Consider the following 18,660-nt stretch of genomic DNA (forward strand, 5'->3'; position numbering starts at 1 on the left):
GGATGGGGCATTCACCACCTCTCTGGGCAACCTGGGCCAGTGTCTCACCACTCATTATAAAAAACTACTTTCTTATACCTGGTCTAAATCTGCCCTTTTTTATTTTAAAACTGTCAGTCCTTGTCCTGTTGCTACACACTTTGCTAAAGAGTTTCTTTCTTGTAAGTCCTCCTTACTGAAAGGCCACAATTGGGTTTCCCCAAAGCCTTACCTTCTCCAGAATGAACAGACCTAGTGCTCTTAGCCTGTCCCCATATGGAGAGGTGTTCCATGCCTCTAGACTTCAGAAGGGGTAGTGATGGTATTCTTTGGGTTCCCTTGTGGAAGATCTATCCTTTCCATATCCTGGAGCTGAAGTTAGTGACATTCACAAATTTCTCAGTCACTCTCTACCCGTACTATTTGTTTCTGAGCCAAAATGAGCTGTGGTCAATGAGTATCAATACAAAATTGTTAGCTGGAGATTTTTTTTTTAGTAGCAGCACTTTTAGGTTTATAACTGTACCAGAAATACTTGTGTTAGGAAAAAAAAAAAATCCACTTTACTGAGATGAGTGTGTGTTTTTCACAGGGCACTGCAGGAGTCCCTGGTTCGGCAGGGGCTGCAAGCACCAGTTATTCCTGCTTTGCTATGTAATGATCTGCACCCCAAGGTGCACCATTTTTAATACCTAGAAATGCTGTCCAGGTTCTAATTGAAAAACTGAAATGTCAACCTTAAAATGAGAAGTGTCAGCCTCATTTATAAGATTTTTAGTTACTTAAAGCCTCAAGTAGCTGCCTAGTAACATTTCTAAGAATGTTTCTGTACTTAACCTCTATTACTTTTAGCTGTTAAGAATCTTTTTAAAGTCTGTTTCTTTGGGAACCTTTTGAAGTTAAGTAAGGGTAAATCTGAAGGAATGGTGGGAGTGTGAAATGGGACAAAATTCTAATTTGAAACCTGGATTCTTAAACCTTTTCTGAGATTTTCTGTATTGCACTTGCCCTTGCCCTTTCAGTTGATGTAATATGAGATAAGCCTGTATAATGCAAAATACAGAGAATGTTTTATTCATTTTTGCTGCAAGCGCTAAAACGGAAAAAAAAAAAAAAAAAACACACCAGAAAATGAAAATAAGTAAAGCCTTTAAAAATTGTATTTATAGTATTGGTTTCAAAGCCTTGCAGACAGCATCTTATGAAGGTTGTCTAAATACTTGCATCAAGTATTTCAGTAGTCTTTCAGTAAGAATTTAATATGAAGTTATGCTGTAATTATACATGCACACATCTTTGAATTCTACATTTAGAGACAAAGTTTGAATTTAAATGGCTCTTAAAGGAGCAGCTGAGATTTTGCTGAACAAGAAGAGTCCTCTAGTTTAAAGGAATATCATTTCTGTTCCTTCCTGCCTTCTAAATAATAGTGGAGAGGACACTGCCAGGCTGTTACGGCATTTGGGCTTTGTCTGCTGCTATCGTTATATTTACTAATACAGATTTGTATCCATAATTTAGCTGGAGATCTATTTGCCAGTGCATAGCTGAATACTTCTAGCTCATTTATGAGCAGTATGTGTTGGCATAGCAGTCATCGTGGAAGCAAAATGTGTTTGTATTTGGATCTTGTGGCAGATGTGTAATACAACGGAGCTACTGCTTTGGCATGGGCACTTTCCTGGCTCTGTCCCCATTTGAAGTGTTCCCTGATTATGATCTGTGATTGTGGCTCATATTGATGTTTATCTGCCTTTTCAGAATGAAAATAGCATCATTCTGTTTTCAGGGCTTTTTTTCCTTGCTCTTATGATGTTTCAAAGATAGCACAGCATCATACTCAGTGGAAACAAAACTTTATAATACATTTTTTCTCAACTTCTATATGGGTTCCTAAAACAACTTGTAACCCATCCATCTCATTTGGTAGCTGAAAAGCCAAGGTTTGCAGTCAAGGCATTAGAAGGTACAGGTGACTGAATTACTGTGCAGGCTCAAGTGTGTTTAAATTATTTTTTGTGAGTAAGTATGCAGGTAATGAACAAAAAAGATAAAAAGAAGAGGAAATGCATACTTGCTTCTCTTTTTTACTTTTTTTTTGGTGGAACTAGGGGCAAAAGAATGGATTTTTCAGAGTGAGCTTAAGATGTGTATGTGGTTTGCCCTCAAAAAAGGGTTTAACTAGTCTTTTGGGTAAGTTAATTTGCCAAATAAAATTTCTGCTTCCTAAGAAGCAGCACTCTCCGTTCATTTTGCATTTGCAGAGTGTTTTTTAAAAAGAAATTTCAGCTAGGCTCCTTCATTTCTGCATTTTTGTTAATATTAAAGCTACAGCATCAAACTGGAATGCTGTGTCTCAGTTTTAGCTGTCTTTGTGCAGGCAGAGGAGAGTGAAAACAGGGGAAAGTCTGAAGATGGAAAGGGCTGGAAGGAAGGAGAAGCAGCAGTAGCTCAACTGATTTGCCTTTGATTTTCACAAATGTAGCCATGCAAACACCATCCATTAAACATACACACTAAAAAATGATAAAATAAAACTTGATAATGGGGATATTGAAATGTCTTTTTAAGTTAAATTCTGGCTGTAGTTAATTAGGTAAAAATGATGTTTCAACCATGATACTTGGCCTTATTATTAAATGAAGGGAAAATGTAGGGTGAAATAAAACTGTTGCTGCCTTACTTTCTGGAGCTTTTATTTCCCCTTGTCCTCATGGGTATTGTGAGAACACAAAGCATAACAAATAGTGTTTGCATTTAGTTCTGAATATAATGAGGTCCATGATCACTCCTCTCTGTGAAAGCAAGCTTCAAAGCCTGTCTGGCTGCCCAAAGACTTTGCATTTCTGCACATGTGATGGATGGGCTCGTTGTTCTAATGAAGCATGGCTGTTGTTGGAGGTCGTGGTCACAGGAGAAACGCAATCCATCTTTAGTGAGGGGCAGTTCTACCAAGGCCTTGACTGCCAAGACAGAGATGGAACACTTAATTTTTTATTTGATGTAGAGGCCAGTGCAGAGACACTATCTTGTTTTAGAATTTTTTTTTTTTAATCACCAAGAGGTGGGAGCTGTGTCCGGTACAAACATTAACTATTTTGGCTTAGGTCCCAAGAGTAATGAGTCTGGAGGTTGCAAATGTGTGTATTTCTATGGCCAGATCGCTGATGAGATAGGGAAATCAAACCTCTGGCCATGCACAGATGGTGTTAGACTTGCCTGTCTGGGCATCCATCCTTAGGAGCTGAGGTCTCACAGGCTGCATGCTAACTAGCAGAGAGTGTCTGTAATCAAGGGAAACATTATGGCCTGGGGAAGTTCTTCAGAGCAATTCCCATCAATACACAGAGTAGGTGTGTATTTTAAGTGCCTCTAATGAGTAGGAACTCGTGTTAGGGGAAAATCTGAAGGTGGATCTCATTGGCCAGGCGAATTCTCTTACGTGTATGCCTTCCTTTTTGTTTTCTAGAATACTTGTAGATGTTTGACATTGGTTGTGATGAGAGTTACTGAGCCCTTTTGTTCTGGGTTGGTGTTTCAATCAGACAAAGAAGCAGCAAATTAGGAGTAACAACTTCTTTTCACTAAATTAGTTGTAGTTGGACTAGTGTGCAAGTGATGTAGAATTACATGTTACCAGTCTCCTTATGCATCTATTTTGGTTTCTAAGCTCTAAAAATGAGATTGTTCTCTCATGGTGGGTTTATTTGGTATTTTAATTAGTTTGCCTAAAGACTATGTCTGAACACTGTATATGTGGCCATTTGAGAAGAAGGTAAAACGCTTTCTCTAAGCGTGAAGAATGCTAATTATTTTTTTGCCCTTAGCTTCTGCTCTTAGACCTGTGGGAGACAGATGTTATTTAGCAAAGGGAAGGATGAGCATGACTTCTTCCGGGCTCAGAGGTTAAAACGTGAAATGTGTCTGCTGTGGTTCATTGACGTGTCTGTTCTTAGATTTGTTCTTTCAAAAAGCATACCTGAAAGGTGTCAGGAAACATCAGCACTGTCAGTACAGAATCAAAACTAGGAAGAAGCTGTGTGTTCACCAGCAGATTGGAAATTCAGCTCCTGCTTAGGCTTTGAAAACCAGGATATATTGTATACTTACTCACAGAGCTCAACATTCAGGAGTATAATACGTTACACTATCCAAATTTTATCTTTCTTGTGCTCATTTCATTTATTTAAGCTTTGTTTAGTTTAACAGCTTTAACTAAACAGGTATGGATTTAAATATCTGAGGTAATGCAAGTGCAGGGCTATAGTTAAAAATGTGCTTTCCTTTGGAGTTTAATAATTTGGCAGTTGACCTGTTTCTTTTCATCCTAATTTTTGTGCTGTGTTCATCATCCTGGTACTGGAACAAATGGCACATAAACTCTTTTAGAGGAGGGGAGGGTTTGCATGTACCAGTATTCAGTTTATTTCAGGTTAAGGTTTCTTTAAAAAAATATTAAAAGCAAACATTTTTGCTGTATTTTTATTTGTCTTTCAGGTTGATCCAGCTTTGAAAGAAAAATTAAAACCGAGCACTGTGACACTGGAATCTGAATATGAGGTAAAGTAAATTTGTTGCCTGGAGCCCATAACCTTGGCTACCCTTGGTTACCCTGGCCTATGGTGGGTCGTATCTGTCCCTAACTAAAATTAGATCAACCATCTGCCTTTGGCTCACTGATGTCCAATAAAAACAAGGTTTTATGTAAAGAAAGGTTTTTGAACACGTAGTGCTTCTTTCTGAACACAGCTTTGCTTTGATTTCCAGGTGTCAGGTACAGTGGTACAAATAAATTCACTTCTTCTGTGGTTAACCTAGTTTATAAATGTAGAGCTGATGTTGGCCTTAGAGGGAGTGTGTGTGAATGTATGTCAGCACTTCTACTCTGAGTTTGGATGATCTTTAGACCAAATTACAGAACAATGTGCATGATGTATTTTATGTTATTTCTTGCTTCTGAATTTTATGTGTGTCTTTGAAACAACTGTCATTCCTTTTACATGGTTTCAGAAAATTTTATAGAGAAATAGTTGTCTTCCCTCAACATTGCCTTTTCTTCAAATATTACTGAGCTCTAAAATGTCTGTTTTGACTCAGCTATCCCAAGTCTCACAAATTTTCAGGCCTACAAAAAGCCATGTTAGAAAAACTGGAAAAAGACTCTCTGTGACCAGAAACAAAGGATAAAGCTATTTAAGATTATTCCTAATTTTTAAAAATTGATTGAATCAAATGTCCAGCTAACACTTCATCTACCTCTGAGGCCTTTATGCTGAATACAGGTTTGTTTTCTTCCCATACCACATTTGTCACAAGCCTTTGAAGATCTCGATTGCATCCACTGCTCTCATACTTAGATGTCCAAATGGCAGTACATGGTCTTGATAATAAAATTTTAGTATTCTATTACTCTTTTGTGGTTTGTCTGAAATAAAAATAAAACTTACCTTTTGTATTTTCACAGGCCTAATTTCCCAAAATATTTGCTAGTTTTTACCATTAGTGCAAATAGTTTTGGACTCTCCCCAGCTATAAAGAATTGTGATTTCTGATGCAGGGAATAACAAGATGGAAAGTTCCAATGAAGACTCAAAACTTACAAATCCATTAAGTTCTGATTACCTGTGGGATTTCTGTCTCTCAGTTTCCATTCAATATACTGTAAGGCTGTTCTGATTTATTTATGTGGAAGAAAAAGTAAAAAGAACCACATCTCAAACTCAATACCTAACCTCAAAATCAACAGATCCGTATGCAGATATACCTTACTTTTTCTTCAGAAGATGAGTAAACAGGTTAAGGATAATATTTAGATAGCCATAATTCCATTATCTTTATGGATAAATCAATGCTAATAAAATACATCTGGCATAACAATATATTACATGTCTTCTTGGGTAATGAGACTCTTTTTCTGATGGACAGAAATGACAGAAGCGATCTTATTTTTTTCTTATTCTAAACTGTAGAGAGTTCCCAGACTGAAATTGTTCCAGAGTAGTGCTTGGGTGTTACAGAGGGCAGATCAGTTCAACAAAACAAATGGATCTGCATAATGAAAATAGATTTGGATTATTGTTTTGAAATCTAATATCAATATATACTTTACTGTGGGCACCAACTTGCAAGCACATTTCAATTTCTTGCTTCAGTGAGACTTGTGCAACTACCAGCAGTCATGCACATACTTTGCAGCCTCCACACTGTGTGTGACAATTTTAAGTCACTATTGCCTCTGTATTCTAAATCTAACTAATCACCCAGTTACAGGTGACATTTAGGAGAGTAGTTTTCTGTGGGCCCCATCTTTTCCAGACTAGAGGGATTTGGGTGGTTTCTTTATTTTTTGACTTGTCCAAAATACAGCTTTTAGGAATACCTTCTAATTCAATATATAGGTCATACTGAAGGATTACACTGGTGGATGTTACTAAATATGGTGTGATAAGAGATCAAGGGCAGTTAAATAAAAGTTGCTGTTTTGGTATGTAAAGCCTTATTTTACAATATTATTAGCATTACATCTGCAGCTGTTACTGAGGATACTGTGCCAGCTCTTTTGAAGTGTGGTTGTCTGATACATGCAAATATCCTTTGGCCCTCCCCAAGACTTTTAAAACTATCTTACTATCCTTATAGAAATGTACATATTAAATACATACTGAATTATTTTAGAATGTCATAATTTCTTCTATAAGCATACATATATGGGCATATTGCAAAAAATAAAGACATTTCCAATATTTCAGACATGTTGAAGTCTGCATTTTGTCTCTAATGTGGTGGTTGTGGTAATGTAAAAAGTTTAATCACAGACCTAATTTATTGTGAGGAAATTAACATAAAGATATTTTCTTACCTTCTAATTTACTAAATTATATCTTCTCAAACTATAAAAAGTTTATTTCATACAGGAATGTTTCTGGTCAGGATACTATTTCAAGGAAGGAAGAATTTACATGTGTAATTCATACTGCATTTCTTGTATCTCAGATCTGTTAATAATGGCATTTATCTTGTGCCTTGGGACATGCCAGAGGAGCAAGCTACCTTTGCATGCACTCTCCGTTGTTTATGCATTCCTCTCACATATTTTTGTGTCCTCATATGACCAATTAGTCTCTGTTGCTCCCCTTTGCCTAATAAATCACAGCTCTGTCCACTAGTGATGCTGGTACTAATGTGAATATAGTTCTGCTGCTGAGCTGGGCCTTGTAGAACACACTATAAAAAATGTCAAGTGTTTGACCTGTGACAAAAGCCTAGAGTATTTTATTTGAAGGGACAAAAATACTGTTTGAAAAAGGGAGATAAAAAACCTGATTAATATGATGAGTGAAAACCATTCCTGTGATTGTTTAACAATCGTAGTGCATTCCTCTTCATGTATTTAATGCAGTCTCAAAATAGCATTCCTTATTCTAGCACTTGGTTTCTGTAGAAATTAATGGTCTTCCAAACAGTGAAAAATCTGGCCTCAGTTACATCAGACCCCAAAATATAGAACTGTTGATAAGAGTTTTTCTAGCAAATAAAAGCTTCCTTAAGAATTTACTAACATTTTGCCATGGAAAAAATCATTTAAGTTTGAATCAAATTTGTGATATTCAGTGGGAATCAATAGCAATTGAAAGTAGAGGAAAAAATTTCCCAGTAAATAAAAAGGTGAAGGATTGCTATGGAAACAGTAAATGAGTTAGTTATAAAGCAGGGAAGACTGATAAAAGATGCTAAGGGCATCAGAGCTGTCTGATAAGTAATCTGACAAGGATAGGGGTAAGAAGATGGTGTTGCAAACCAGGAATAAACTAATGAGGATGTAAAATAATGAATAACCATGTTGACAAAGTAGCAACATTCAAAAAACATATCTGTATTTTTGTAGAGAAAAAAGTCCTTTGTATTCAAATCAGATGTGCTTCCAAACCCCTTAATAATCAAACAAGATGTTATTGAATACCCAGTAGACTCTGATGGTTTATAGCAATGTTCTAAGAATGGGCTTGGAAATGGCTGCTGAAAATTTCAGTCTGGGAGTGATGATTCTCTGGGAATCATCACTGGGCAGGAAGGTGATACTAAATTCCAGTTCTTCTTTTGGTATATGGGTTTTGAACAGGGCTTTAAGGACAGATTAGGTTGCAGAACATAATCTGCACATGGGGCTCTAAAAATTCCTTAAAAGAAATGTAGAGATTTAAATATATTAAAGGTACTGAGAAGAATGGTGCTTTCATATAAATACTTCTATAGGAAGAAAGTGGTTGTGATTGAACATTTTTTATTGCAGAAAATATACTAAAATTATAAGTAAGATCTGTTCTTAATAGCTAGGAACATAATTTGAACACAACAGCAAGAAAAATGAGTATTTTATGTCTCAGAATATCAAAACTAATACTTTAAAGTTTTTCTTCAACTGGTTGCAAGGATGGCATAATTGACATAATAGGCTGGTCTGCAAATGTCAGACTAGAGAATGCTGCTTTCTTGACTTAAAGAGTATGAATGTTGAGCAGGTTTTGATCCTTATAATTTGATAAATCCCAAAAAGCCAACATTAGCTCTGGACAGAAGTTTTTTAATTACAGCAAAAGACTTGTAATTGGCAGTATTAAAATGTATATTGAGGACAGTACAAAAATTAAAAGTAGGTATATGGAGAGGTATTTTGGGAATATAGCCTATATATTTACTGTCTTAAAAGAAAAATTTGAATAAGCTCTTCTGAAAAAGACTCAGGCTACTAATTGCTCATCTGACATAACTTCAGGGATTGTAGTGCCAGCAGAATGGATGAAATTATTTTCAGGGAGTGATAGGTGTAGTAACACAGAAACTGCATCCAAGTGTGTGGACATCAGGAATGCTCTAGGAAGAAATTCCTGGATGCCAGTTGTTGAAATCTGCAAGTATCTTATTGCTGTCATTATCAATACCAAAGGATTACTGATTTTGTTGCTGCTCAAGAATTAACAGATTAGTGTATTGAATTGATTTGCTTCAATGTTTGTGAAGATACTGGTGGTTAAATGCCTTGAGCTGTTTGAGAGCTTACAGAGATGTTAGGAAAGTATCCCTCCTTAGTGACTGTTATGACAATAAATAGGTTGAGATAAATAGAGGTTGAGATACTTTTCTTCTCCTTTTAATCACTCTGTTACTTTCATGTGCTCTTCTTCCTTGGTGCATTGTCCAGCCTTGCCATTAGATTCTGACTGCCCTCCAGGTTGTGTCTGGGACAAGCTGAGTTTCTTGCATTTCAGTGTATTCACATGTGAAATATCCTTTTAGGTTTTTATTTCATTGTGAGTCTTCAATACAGAGAAGTTCAAAGTCATGTTACTTTATCATCAGTAGAAACTGCCATGAGAAAGAATTTTAGTTCAAATAGTTTATGTTAGGCATTTTATTCTGAGTGGATATACAGTCCATATAGTTTGGCCTTTTCACAACCTATAGTTTTGACCTTTTCTTCTTGACATCTCAGTAGTTTCCTGTACCATAGTTCAATGTGTTCAATCTATAAACTATGTTCATAGTTTTACATAGAGAAACACAAGAAGGTGGAATTTGGTGATGGGTATGGCACAGGAAGATTTGTGGTGGAAAAGCCTCTTGCAGGAAGAAAGCCTCCAGGATAAAGTTCATAGGGTATCACTTTTTACTGGTGTTACTTCTGGAATGCATCTCTATTTATAGTCCTGTAAGTTCTTTCCTGGTCATCTCTTAGCACAGGATTTTTTCTTAACTGAGAGCTGTTTCTTTCATATGTGTTGCATTTGCACTTTTTTTATCCAATGGGAAGACACTGATGGTTCATAGATGGAAAACAAGGTGAGTGGTTATCAGTCAGACAGCAAACATGGCTGGAAGTGTTACAAATAATCTCATCTTCATCCTTTTTTTGTCCTCCCTCCAAAATAGAATCCTTGGTAGCAACTTGCATTTCATGTGTGTTTTCTTGGTTTTTAATGCCACATTAATTGACCAACTCTTACCATGCTAGGGCCAACACTATATGTTGTCTCAGTCACAAAAAAACCCCAAAAGTTTTAGTAGGGCAACTTGCATGTGCACATCATGGATGAATTCTTTCATTTACTTTATTAGGGAATGCTGCTAGCCTCTGCCAGGCAGCCAGTATGGGGAACTTGTGCAGCTGGCTAGGAGAAAGTGTTAAACATTCTGCCTTGCTAGTGGGCCTCCAGTGGGGAATTGTTGGATCTTTGGTATGAAATATCTCTGAAGTAACTCTAGTGTAGTGTGTGGGAATTTAGCTACACAGTAGAGGCCATGTATGTTTCTCTCATTGTCTCCTGAAGATGATACAGCAAATTTGAAGGTAATTTTGAAGTTCTTGTCTCAGCAGCCAGGCAAAGTGGCTTTTTGCAAGAAAATTCTCCTATTTGTTTTTCTTAGATTTTTGTCTCTGTCTTTGATCAATTTCAAAAACACTATCTGGAGTATTTTTGTGATTGTCAGTGTACTTCCAGATGATATCCACATGGACAATCAAATCTAAATGTGAAATGCTTTAAAAATTACTATACAATTCTTTGCTGTTCTTTGCTTCTCAAATTATTGTTACCCATCATTATTTAATGTTCAAACTATACTATGAAAATGAACTCTGCTTTAGCAAGTTACTGTCAGAAAATGGGTTACTGCTTGTCCTAACAGGTTTACTGCTCAAAAAGAAAAAATGATACACGAGATTCTGGTGGAAGCTGACCATGGAGTTCGAACAATTCTTAGCTAAATAATCAAATTTCTGAAAATTGAATGGAGAAGTTCACAAGTTTAACCCCTGACTTCACTGTATGTCTGGTAAAACTTGGTCTTTGCCCAGGTATAGCTGGGAGGCATCACTGAGAAGTTCAAAGGAAAATGGTGTTGATAGTTCAATATGTAATAATCCATCTTGTTCATAGCATCTTCCCTTCAAGTCATTGGAAATCCAGTATCCCCCTGTGTCATCTTACAGCTCCAACATAAATAGTATTTAATCACAATGCAGATCAAAACCAAAATACCTTCCAAATCCAGAAAGACCCCAGACCTTACCTTCTAAAACTTCATCTTCATGCTTGTAAAAATTTAAAAAATGCCTTGATCTTTCTAAGACGGAAGTATTTCTGATTTGATTTGAAGACCTGTTGGTTCTGATAGAATGAAATGTAGAGTTATTAACATATTATTTGTGAACTGTACATTCAGCAGTATTGCTGAGAATACCTTTACTGTTACTGGCAGTACAGCACAGGAATAACACTCCTATCACTGTTCTCATCAATTAGAAAGGGGATGTTAGCCACAGAGAAGAAACAGGAGGATTTTTTTCCCTATGAGAAATTGCCCAGCAGCACAAATCAAACAGTAGCCATGGATGTTACTGAAAAACTGCTTATGGCTGAAAGATTTGAAATTGCCCTGTTAATATTTTGCCCAAATCATAGTTTCTCAACAGAGAAAAGCATTCTGTTTCAGCATATAAATTGATAAGCAAGTTCTGGAAGAGAGGTGAGTGCAAAATCAGCAGAGAAGTGTAGATGAGAAGCAGAAGTCCTAAACTACACTAACTGTGTGTACCAACTGAGACCAGGGTTAAGGGGGAGCGTGTGAGTGGCAGGAGATTGAGCTCACCAATTCAGAAAGGTCAGCTGCTTGGTAAAGTTGACTGCTAATTTAAGGAGTGTGATTACTTTAAAGTAGTTACTTAATGGCCTGGATTTAAATTTAATTTGCTACTGTTGTTGTGAACCTTCTCTAGGTGTTTCTTATGCCCACACACTTCTGTTAGTAGTTTCATGATGATAACTGATCACTTCTTGTTGTGGTAATCTCTTAGCCCTTTGCTGTGGTATTCATTGCAGCTTTTCCCTCTCACATAAGAAACCTTGTTTTTCATATCTCTTCAGAAGGAAAAACACCTTGTGTGACTCATGGGTCTCATATTTTTTTATCCTGGTACACCTCATCCTTTTTTTATTAGAGTATCTTTTTATCTTTATTAGAAGGACAGACTGTGCCAGATTTTGTATACAGAAGGTATAAAAACTGTCCACACTTCCAAGTATCCCTAGTCTTAGGAAGTTGTTTGAGGTAAATTATTTCTGTGGTGTCAGGAGGGCTTTCTGGGATCCAGATAGGGACCTGCTGTAGAAATCTGTATGCTCTTCTTAGCAGCAGCAGCACTGTCAATTTTAAGTCTTACTGGTCTCCTGCACTGTTAAAGATCACACATACCCTTCAGTCAAGTTCACCTTTATTTAGTTGAAAAAGATGCTGCAAACATCCTAAAAGTCTATCCCTGGCTGTTCCTATTTTAGAGACTTGTGCTGCAGTAACTAGGACATCCCTTTACAAAGTTTAGTATGATATAAACTTAGCAAGGCCAAGCAGACAGATTTGGGAAATTCCTTGGTCCTGTTGACTTGGCTAGGTCTCCCAAGTAGTGAATTTAGGGACTAATCTTCGTAATTAGCACCTCTCTTTTTGGGGCAGAGTAACCATAGCTTGATCACACTTTCTGTATGAGGGAAATGAAAACTATCCTAAATGTACTTAATTGCTTAATTAAAAGTGGAATTTGCTGAATATGGGATGTTTGATCTTGAAGTACTCTGCACTCATGCTATTATTTATGTTGGACCTTTCTGAGTTTTGTTTTTGCTTAGGAAAAGAAGATACACTGAAAGTAAATGACCATGCATGCATTTTCTTGACTTTATCATAAAGTGTGTGAATCTTTTGGACTGAGAAGTCCATCTTGGGTGATCTGCAGGTGTAATGAATAAATGGCACTGGATTATCCCCTGAGATTTAATGTGGTTTTTAAGATATTCTGAATTTTAAGAAGGAAAACTGCTTGTAATTTTAAATCAGGAGGAAATCTTGGCAAGGCTGAATTCCTGATGGAGGTCTATTTTATGTTATTTTCTCTCATGTTAAAAATTCAAGGCTCTGTAATAATGTAGTTTTAGCTGAGTGATACAATTGTTTAGTTTACTGAGCACTTTGTCTCACTGTATCACCTTCACATAAAACTATGAGAGTACTCTGTGAACATTAATTAAACTGTGACGCCTCTGGGGGCAAGTTCTGTTTGCATGCTTTGCATGGGAAAAGGTTGCACAGACAAACTGGTGGTGCAGTTCCCCAATACACATCTTTTTTAGTCACTCAAAGATGTTTCTTTTCGCTCTCCACCCAATGTTTCCTTCAACGTTTCAAGTGTTTCCATAGTCCTATGCTTGTATAGGATTGGTCATAAGCAGTATGAATTTATTTTCCTTAACTGTTTTGTTTTTAGTTGGAGCACAGCCCCACATCGTTGAATTGGCATAGTTAAAGGGAAAATAACACATGGGGAAAGAATGTCTTAAACCAGTTCACCATAGGTTGGTTAATTGTTCCATAGACGAATGCTATTGGATCCCAATGAATTAATCAAAAAAGCCTCTATTGGTTTTTGCCAGTGTTCAGCAAAGCCAAAAGGAGAAGCAGCACTCTGCATGCTTACGTGCCAGTTACCCCTTATCCCCAGCAATTTTTCCTTTAATGAACATAAAGCAGTCTTATTCTGGCCACAGTTTGCTGCTTACTAACTTGCTTGTTTACTAATATAATAAAAACTAAACATTCTCTAATTGAAAAAAAATACTTACTTTTAAACTGAGGATTCAATCACTATTCATGGGCTATTAAATCCCAGATTATTAAATCACTAATTGCAGATATTAAATTATGGCACTTCCTAGGCAAAGTAAGTAACTCCCAGTTTATATTAAGAAAATGAGATGTCAAAAAAATGGCTCTGGGAAAGAGTTATTAAAAAAAAACAAAACACTAAAGCCATATCAGGGCAATGATGACGTTCAGATTTTCAGTCATGCACAAGACAACAGATTCAGTGTTAGCTGTAATTCTGTACTCTTCATCTATGCATCATTCTGGAGCTCCTCAATATACCTTTTGTCTCTGCAAGCTTTTTTCACACCTTTAAAAAACAGACTGTTCAATTAGTTTAATTTTTTCACTGCCTCTTAAAGCCATGAGGATATCTTTCCCTGGCTCGTCTTTTGTCTGCAAATGGGTTTGCTTACTATAATGATGGGAAATAATTGTCTCCATATCAGGGCTATTTCTTTCTGTGGTGTTCATCACAGAATTTATTTCATCAAGCTGTAGAGTAAACAGGATTCTCTTATCCCTCCTTTCACATGTGAAAAACTGAGACTAAAGCCAAACATTTTTTTGCAAGCAGCCACCTTGAATTCACTCAGCCTGAACACTAATAACTCTAAATGAATTTCTGCAGGCTTCAGTATGTGTATTGTGGCATGAAGACTATCATACAAGAGTAGAATTCAAATTCTTTTTTAAATATTATTTTATTTTAAGGCTGTCAAAGGCTTTGAACTTCTAGTTAAGCCAGGCATTTGAATCAGCACTTAAGAAGTGAAGGTTTTTTTGTCCTTTTTGGTACCATTGCATCAGTCAGGCGGTTTAACAAGTCTTAAAAGTCAAGTGGTGCAAACAGTTGAACATACTTTTATTTTTCACTGTGCCTGTCTGAATAACTGCATTTTTTTTCCTTGAATTTACAGCTTCTGTCAGTCCTGTACTCTTAAGAGGCAGTTTAGCTGATTTAGGGAGTGAATCAGTAGATTTAATGGACTATACTGATCTTACTTTAAACAGCTAATTTTCAATATCCTTTGGGCTATTTGAGGCAAGCAGGAAAAGTGCTGCTGATCTGATCTGATTACATTTCATTGTAGTCTCCAATGATGGAGTGTTTAGTACATTTGAATTGGGAGAAGTCTTTTGGTTTTTAGCCTTCCGGTTAATATCAATTTCAGTTTAGTAAAAGCTGGAAGTGGTTTAACATGTGATGTCTTCATAAAGTTAGGAAGGCAGAGTCCAAGTGACTAAAATGAAATAAAGAAATAAGAAATTAAAAGGACCTAGCCAGATAGAATGGAAGATGTTGAGTTCAGCTTCATCTGAGAGCCGAACTACCTGCTTGCCTGAATTCTCACTGTACAGCTCAGGCAATCTGTAGGAGCTGTGTAACTTTGCAGCTTGTGCTGCACCTAATTAAGAGGGCTGTCAGTCTGGTTTTACTCTCATCACTGAGATAAATTTAAAATGTATCTATGTGCATGTCATTAGCCTACATCTAATGTAGCTATTTATTCTGGGATGATTCTGTTGTAAGAGTTTTCATGTCAGTGACCAAGCAGAAAGGGTAGGGTTTTACTCAGTTGTATGTGAGGTGCTGTCCTGGCTTAACCTCAGCAGCCAAGCCTCATGCAGCTGCTCACTCACTCCTTCATGATGGGATGGGGGAGAGATTTGGAAGGGTTAAAGTAGGGAAACATAAATTGAGATAAAGACAGATTATTAGCTAAAGCATAAGGTGCTGGTGTAAGCAAAGTAAAACCAGGAACTCATTTACCAATTCTCATGGGCAGCAGGTATTCAGCCATTTCTGGGAGAGCAGGGCTCCATCACTTCTAAAGCTTGCTTTGAACAACAAACTCCATCTCTCAGAATGTCCCCCTGTTCCTCCTCCTTCCCCCAGCGTTCCATGCTGAGCATGGTGCCTTGTGGTGTGGGATATCCCTGTGGTCGGTTGGGGTCACCTGCACCTGTGTGTCCTCCTGTGCACCCTCAGCTCACTGACAGGTGGGGTGGAGTGAGAGGCAGAGACAGCCTTGGCCCTGTGTGAGCTGCTTAGAAGTAATGAAAACATCCCTGTGTTACCAACACTGTTTTCAACACAAATCCAAAACATATCCCTGTACTTGCTACTGTAAAAAAAATTTAACTCTACCCCATCCAGAACCAGCACAGATACATGTGAAAATAGCTATTTAATAGGAAAGCATTACAGAACAGATTTTCACATTCCCTTTCAGTGGTGATATTCCTTCTTATGCTTATCCACATGCAACAGGAGTGCTCTGTTATTCCAAAATTGGATAGCATCTGTTCAGGAAGTTGGTATGTCAAATCATTCTGCCTTCTGATGACTGATCCCATAAACTAAATTTTTACAGATACTGTCCCATGGTAGTAAGGAAGGTGCTTTCTTCTTGAATTGCATAAGATACTGCAAAGTGTTTATACATGACACAAAATGTTAATGATCTCTATAAATATAATGATAATTTAAAAAAATATAGTCTTCCTGTGTATGCATAAGAACCTTTATTTATTTATATTTTAATTGATCAATGGATCTCATTTGTCATCTCAGGCAATGCCATTCAATGCACATAACCCTTGGCTGTTTTATTCTGTCAGTGTATCCCAGTGTGTTTTCTAGGTACCATTATGATTTCTGTTGGATACTGCCAAGATATTTTCTGGTACTGGTTTGTTTGGATACTGTAGTTTTGAAATGCTTCCTGTTTTTGACAAACCTCCTCTCTGTAAAGCCTTTGTGAAGTTTCAGGGACAAATTAATATGAACTTTTTTGTAAAGATCTTCAGTTCACGTCTCTTTTGATAGACTTCTTTATGTAGCCTTTCTTTAGATACCACAAGTTTTGCTGTACTTATTTTAAAAATTGATTTATGTTCAGGCTTTGGGAGACAAACAGTTTTGGAATAGTTGAATCCTCACAGGTGTTTGATACTTTTGTGTTGAATTGAATTAGCATGCATCCCTTCTGTTAAATCACAAGGTTTATTTTAAGTGTAGTTTCCTTGAAGCATCCATTAAAATCCGATGCTAAATTCCAAATTTGCAATCAGAGGGGAAAGTCACTGTTGTGTGGAATGATGAGTACCTTTGCCCTTTCTCTCTCCTTCCATGTCAGCTCAGATCCCTTCTGGTTGAAAAGAAGTACCAGCTAAGCATAAGATGTATAAAGTAATAAAGACAATTCTTCAGAAAGACCTATGCCAACTCTACTGTACAAAAAATTCAGTTGCTCCTACCTTGTGAAAGTCTGCTATGTTTGTGCATGTGTTCTCATATATCTTCTGTAGAGTGTTGCCTAATTTCTTTTGATATCTGACTAACCTCATTGCAATTTCTTTCCTCAGTTGTGGAAGTGTCAGGAAACTTTTACATAACATGAACTAATAGCAGCAGGTCTATTCTGTTATAGCTGTTGAATTTTTCTGCAACTATTATTCAAGCCCCTGGGTGTTTGCCACTTTTTTGAATGATTGATAATAGACAAATTAGGCTACAGGCCCAGGGCAGGATTAAGTATTTTCTGGTGTATTTTTACAGCATTTGCTGAGATGAGGCCTTGATCACAGGTCAGGTTTAAGTCCCACTGCAGTGCATAGTGTTCATTACTGGGATGCAGTGTTGCCCTGTTCAGTAGTGTGTAGGACAGCACTGATTCTGGCAGTGGTGTAGACCCTCTCCTCAGTCTCCCCATCATGTGCAATGTGCTGTTCCACAGTTGGCATGTGAGACTTGAGGTCTGTGTCCTGGGAAGACACAGCTATGCCTCTGCCAATAGGACTGTGAAGATTCAATGTGTGTTTGTGTTCTTTGACTGCAGCACATGGTGGGTGAGATCAGAAGGGCACCTGTTCTTCATTTTTGTTGCCTCTGAGTCATTGGTAGTTCTGAGGGGGGACGATAGGAGTAGTTAAGAAGATAGTTAAATCTAGTTTTTTAATACCTGACAGTTCAGTCAGTCAGCATATTTCATGTATGACTTAGTAAGAGGCCTGTCTGGGTACCATGGGAAACTAGTCAGCAGAAAGCATTGCATTCCTCTCTCAAGTTAAAACCACGTGGATTGAAGGGGTTTGCACCACTGCTGTCTCTCTTTGTGATAGATAATGAATCTTTTCCAGCATGCTTTGTATTTCTGCTGACAGGGTACTTCAGCTCACTAATTACTAATCCTTCTGTTTGAGCTATACCAATGCTTGTCATTCCTGCTACTTCAGTGCTTGACAGACTTGCAGTTGAAGAACAGATCTGGAAAACAAGGTGAGAGGAGAGAAAGTGCATACAAGGTATCTTTGGCCTTGCTCAGATGCTGCAGTGCTTCCTGACCTTAAATGTTACTTACCTGCTGACAAGCAGATGCAGTAATGCCTGTCTTAGTCATTCATGTAGCTAAATGGATAACTATTAGGTTTTTTTCTTCTTGTTGAACTTCTCATGTAGGGTAGATGAAAGTTCATCAACCCAATGTTGATACTGAGTTTCTGTTGAAAACATAAATCAGTTTGGAATCATATGTACTTTAAATCATGGATCTGTCAAGGTGACCCTGTTATTTTTGCTGTTTGTCTGCAGAAGCTGGAAAAATCTAACTTGGATAACTGGGAGAACATCAGAGGACCCAGTCTGTGGGAAGATTCCAGGACGGTTCAGAAACAACGGCGAGAGGCTCTTCATCTCAAGGAGAGTGACTGAGCAAACCACCTTTGGTGCCTCTGGGAAAAAAAAAAAAAATCTCAGGGTGGACTGTCGTTATTTTTAATCCAGTGTCAGGAACAGACATGGAAGCATTTGCACTGAACAATTCAGCTGGTGTATATATAAGTAACTGTGAGATCAGTCCAAAAGGCACTGTATTATATGAAGCTCTTTGTTTGCATCCATTTGTGTAGAGTACCACAGGCTGTATATGTGAATTTTCAATTAAAAAAAAGCTGATTATTCTACTGAGAATATCCCATTGTTTT

General features: G+C 37.3%; 1 protein-coding gene across 1 annotated transcript in view; it reads left to right on the forward strand.

Moving 5' to 3' along the window:
* Positions 1 to 18,646, forward strand: part of LOC130253796 (cytochrome c oxidase assembly protein COX16 homolog, mitochondrial) — a 44,654-nt gene extending 26,008 nt beyond the window's left edge. The window contains exons 3-4 of the mRNA XM_056492698.1: positions 4,477 to 4,539; positions 18,269 to 18,646. Coding sequence (XP_056348673.1) covers positions 4,477 to 4,539; positions 18,269 to 18,388 — 183 coding nt within the window. The 3' untranslated portion in view covers positions 18,389 to 18,646. The remainder of the gene's footprint in view (positions 1 to 4,476; positions 4,540 to 18,268) is intronic.
* Positions 18,647 to 18,660: the final 14 nt, after the last annotated feature.

Source organism: Oenanthe melanoleuca, chromosome 5, assembly GCF_029582105.1.
Source record: "Oenanthe melanoleuca isolate GR-GAL-2019-014 chromosome 5, OMel1.0, whole genome shotgun sequence".
Classification (NCBI taxonomy): Eukaryota; Metazoa; Chordata; class Aves; order Passeriformes; family Muscicapidae; genus Oenanthe; species Oenanthe melanoleuca.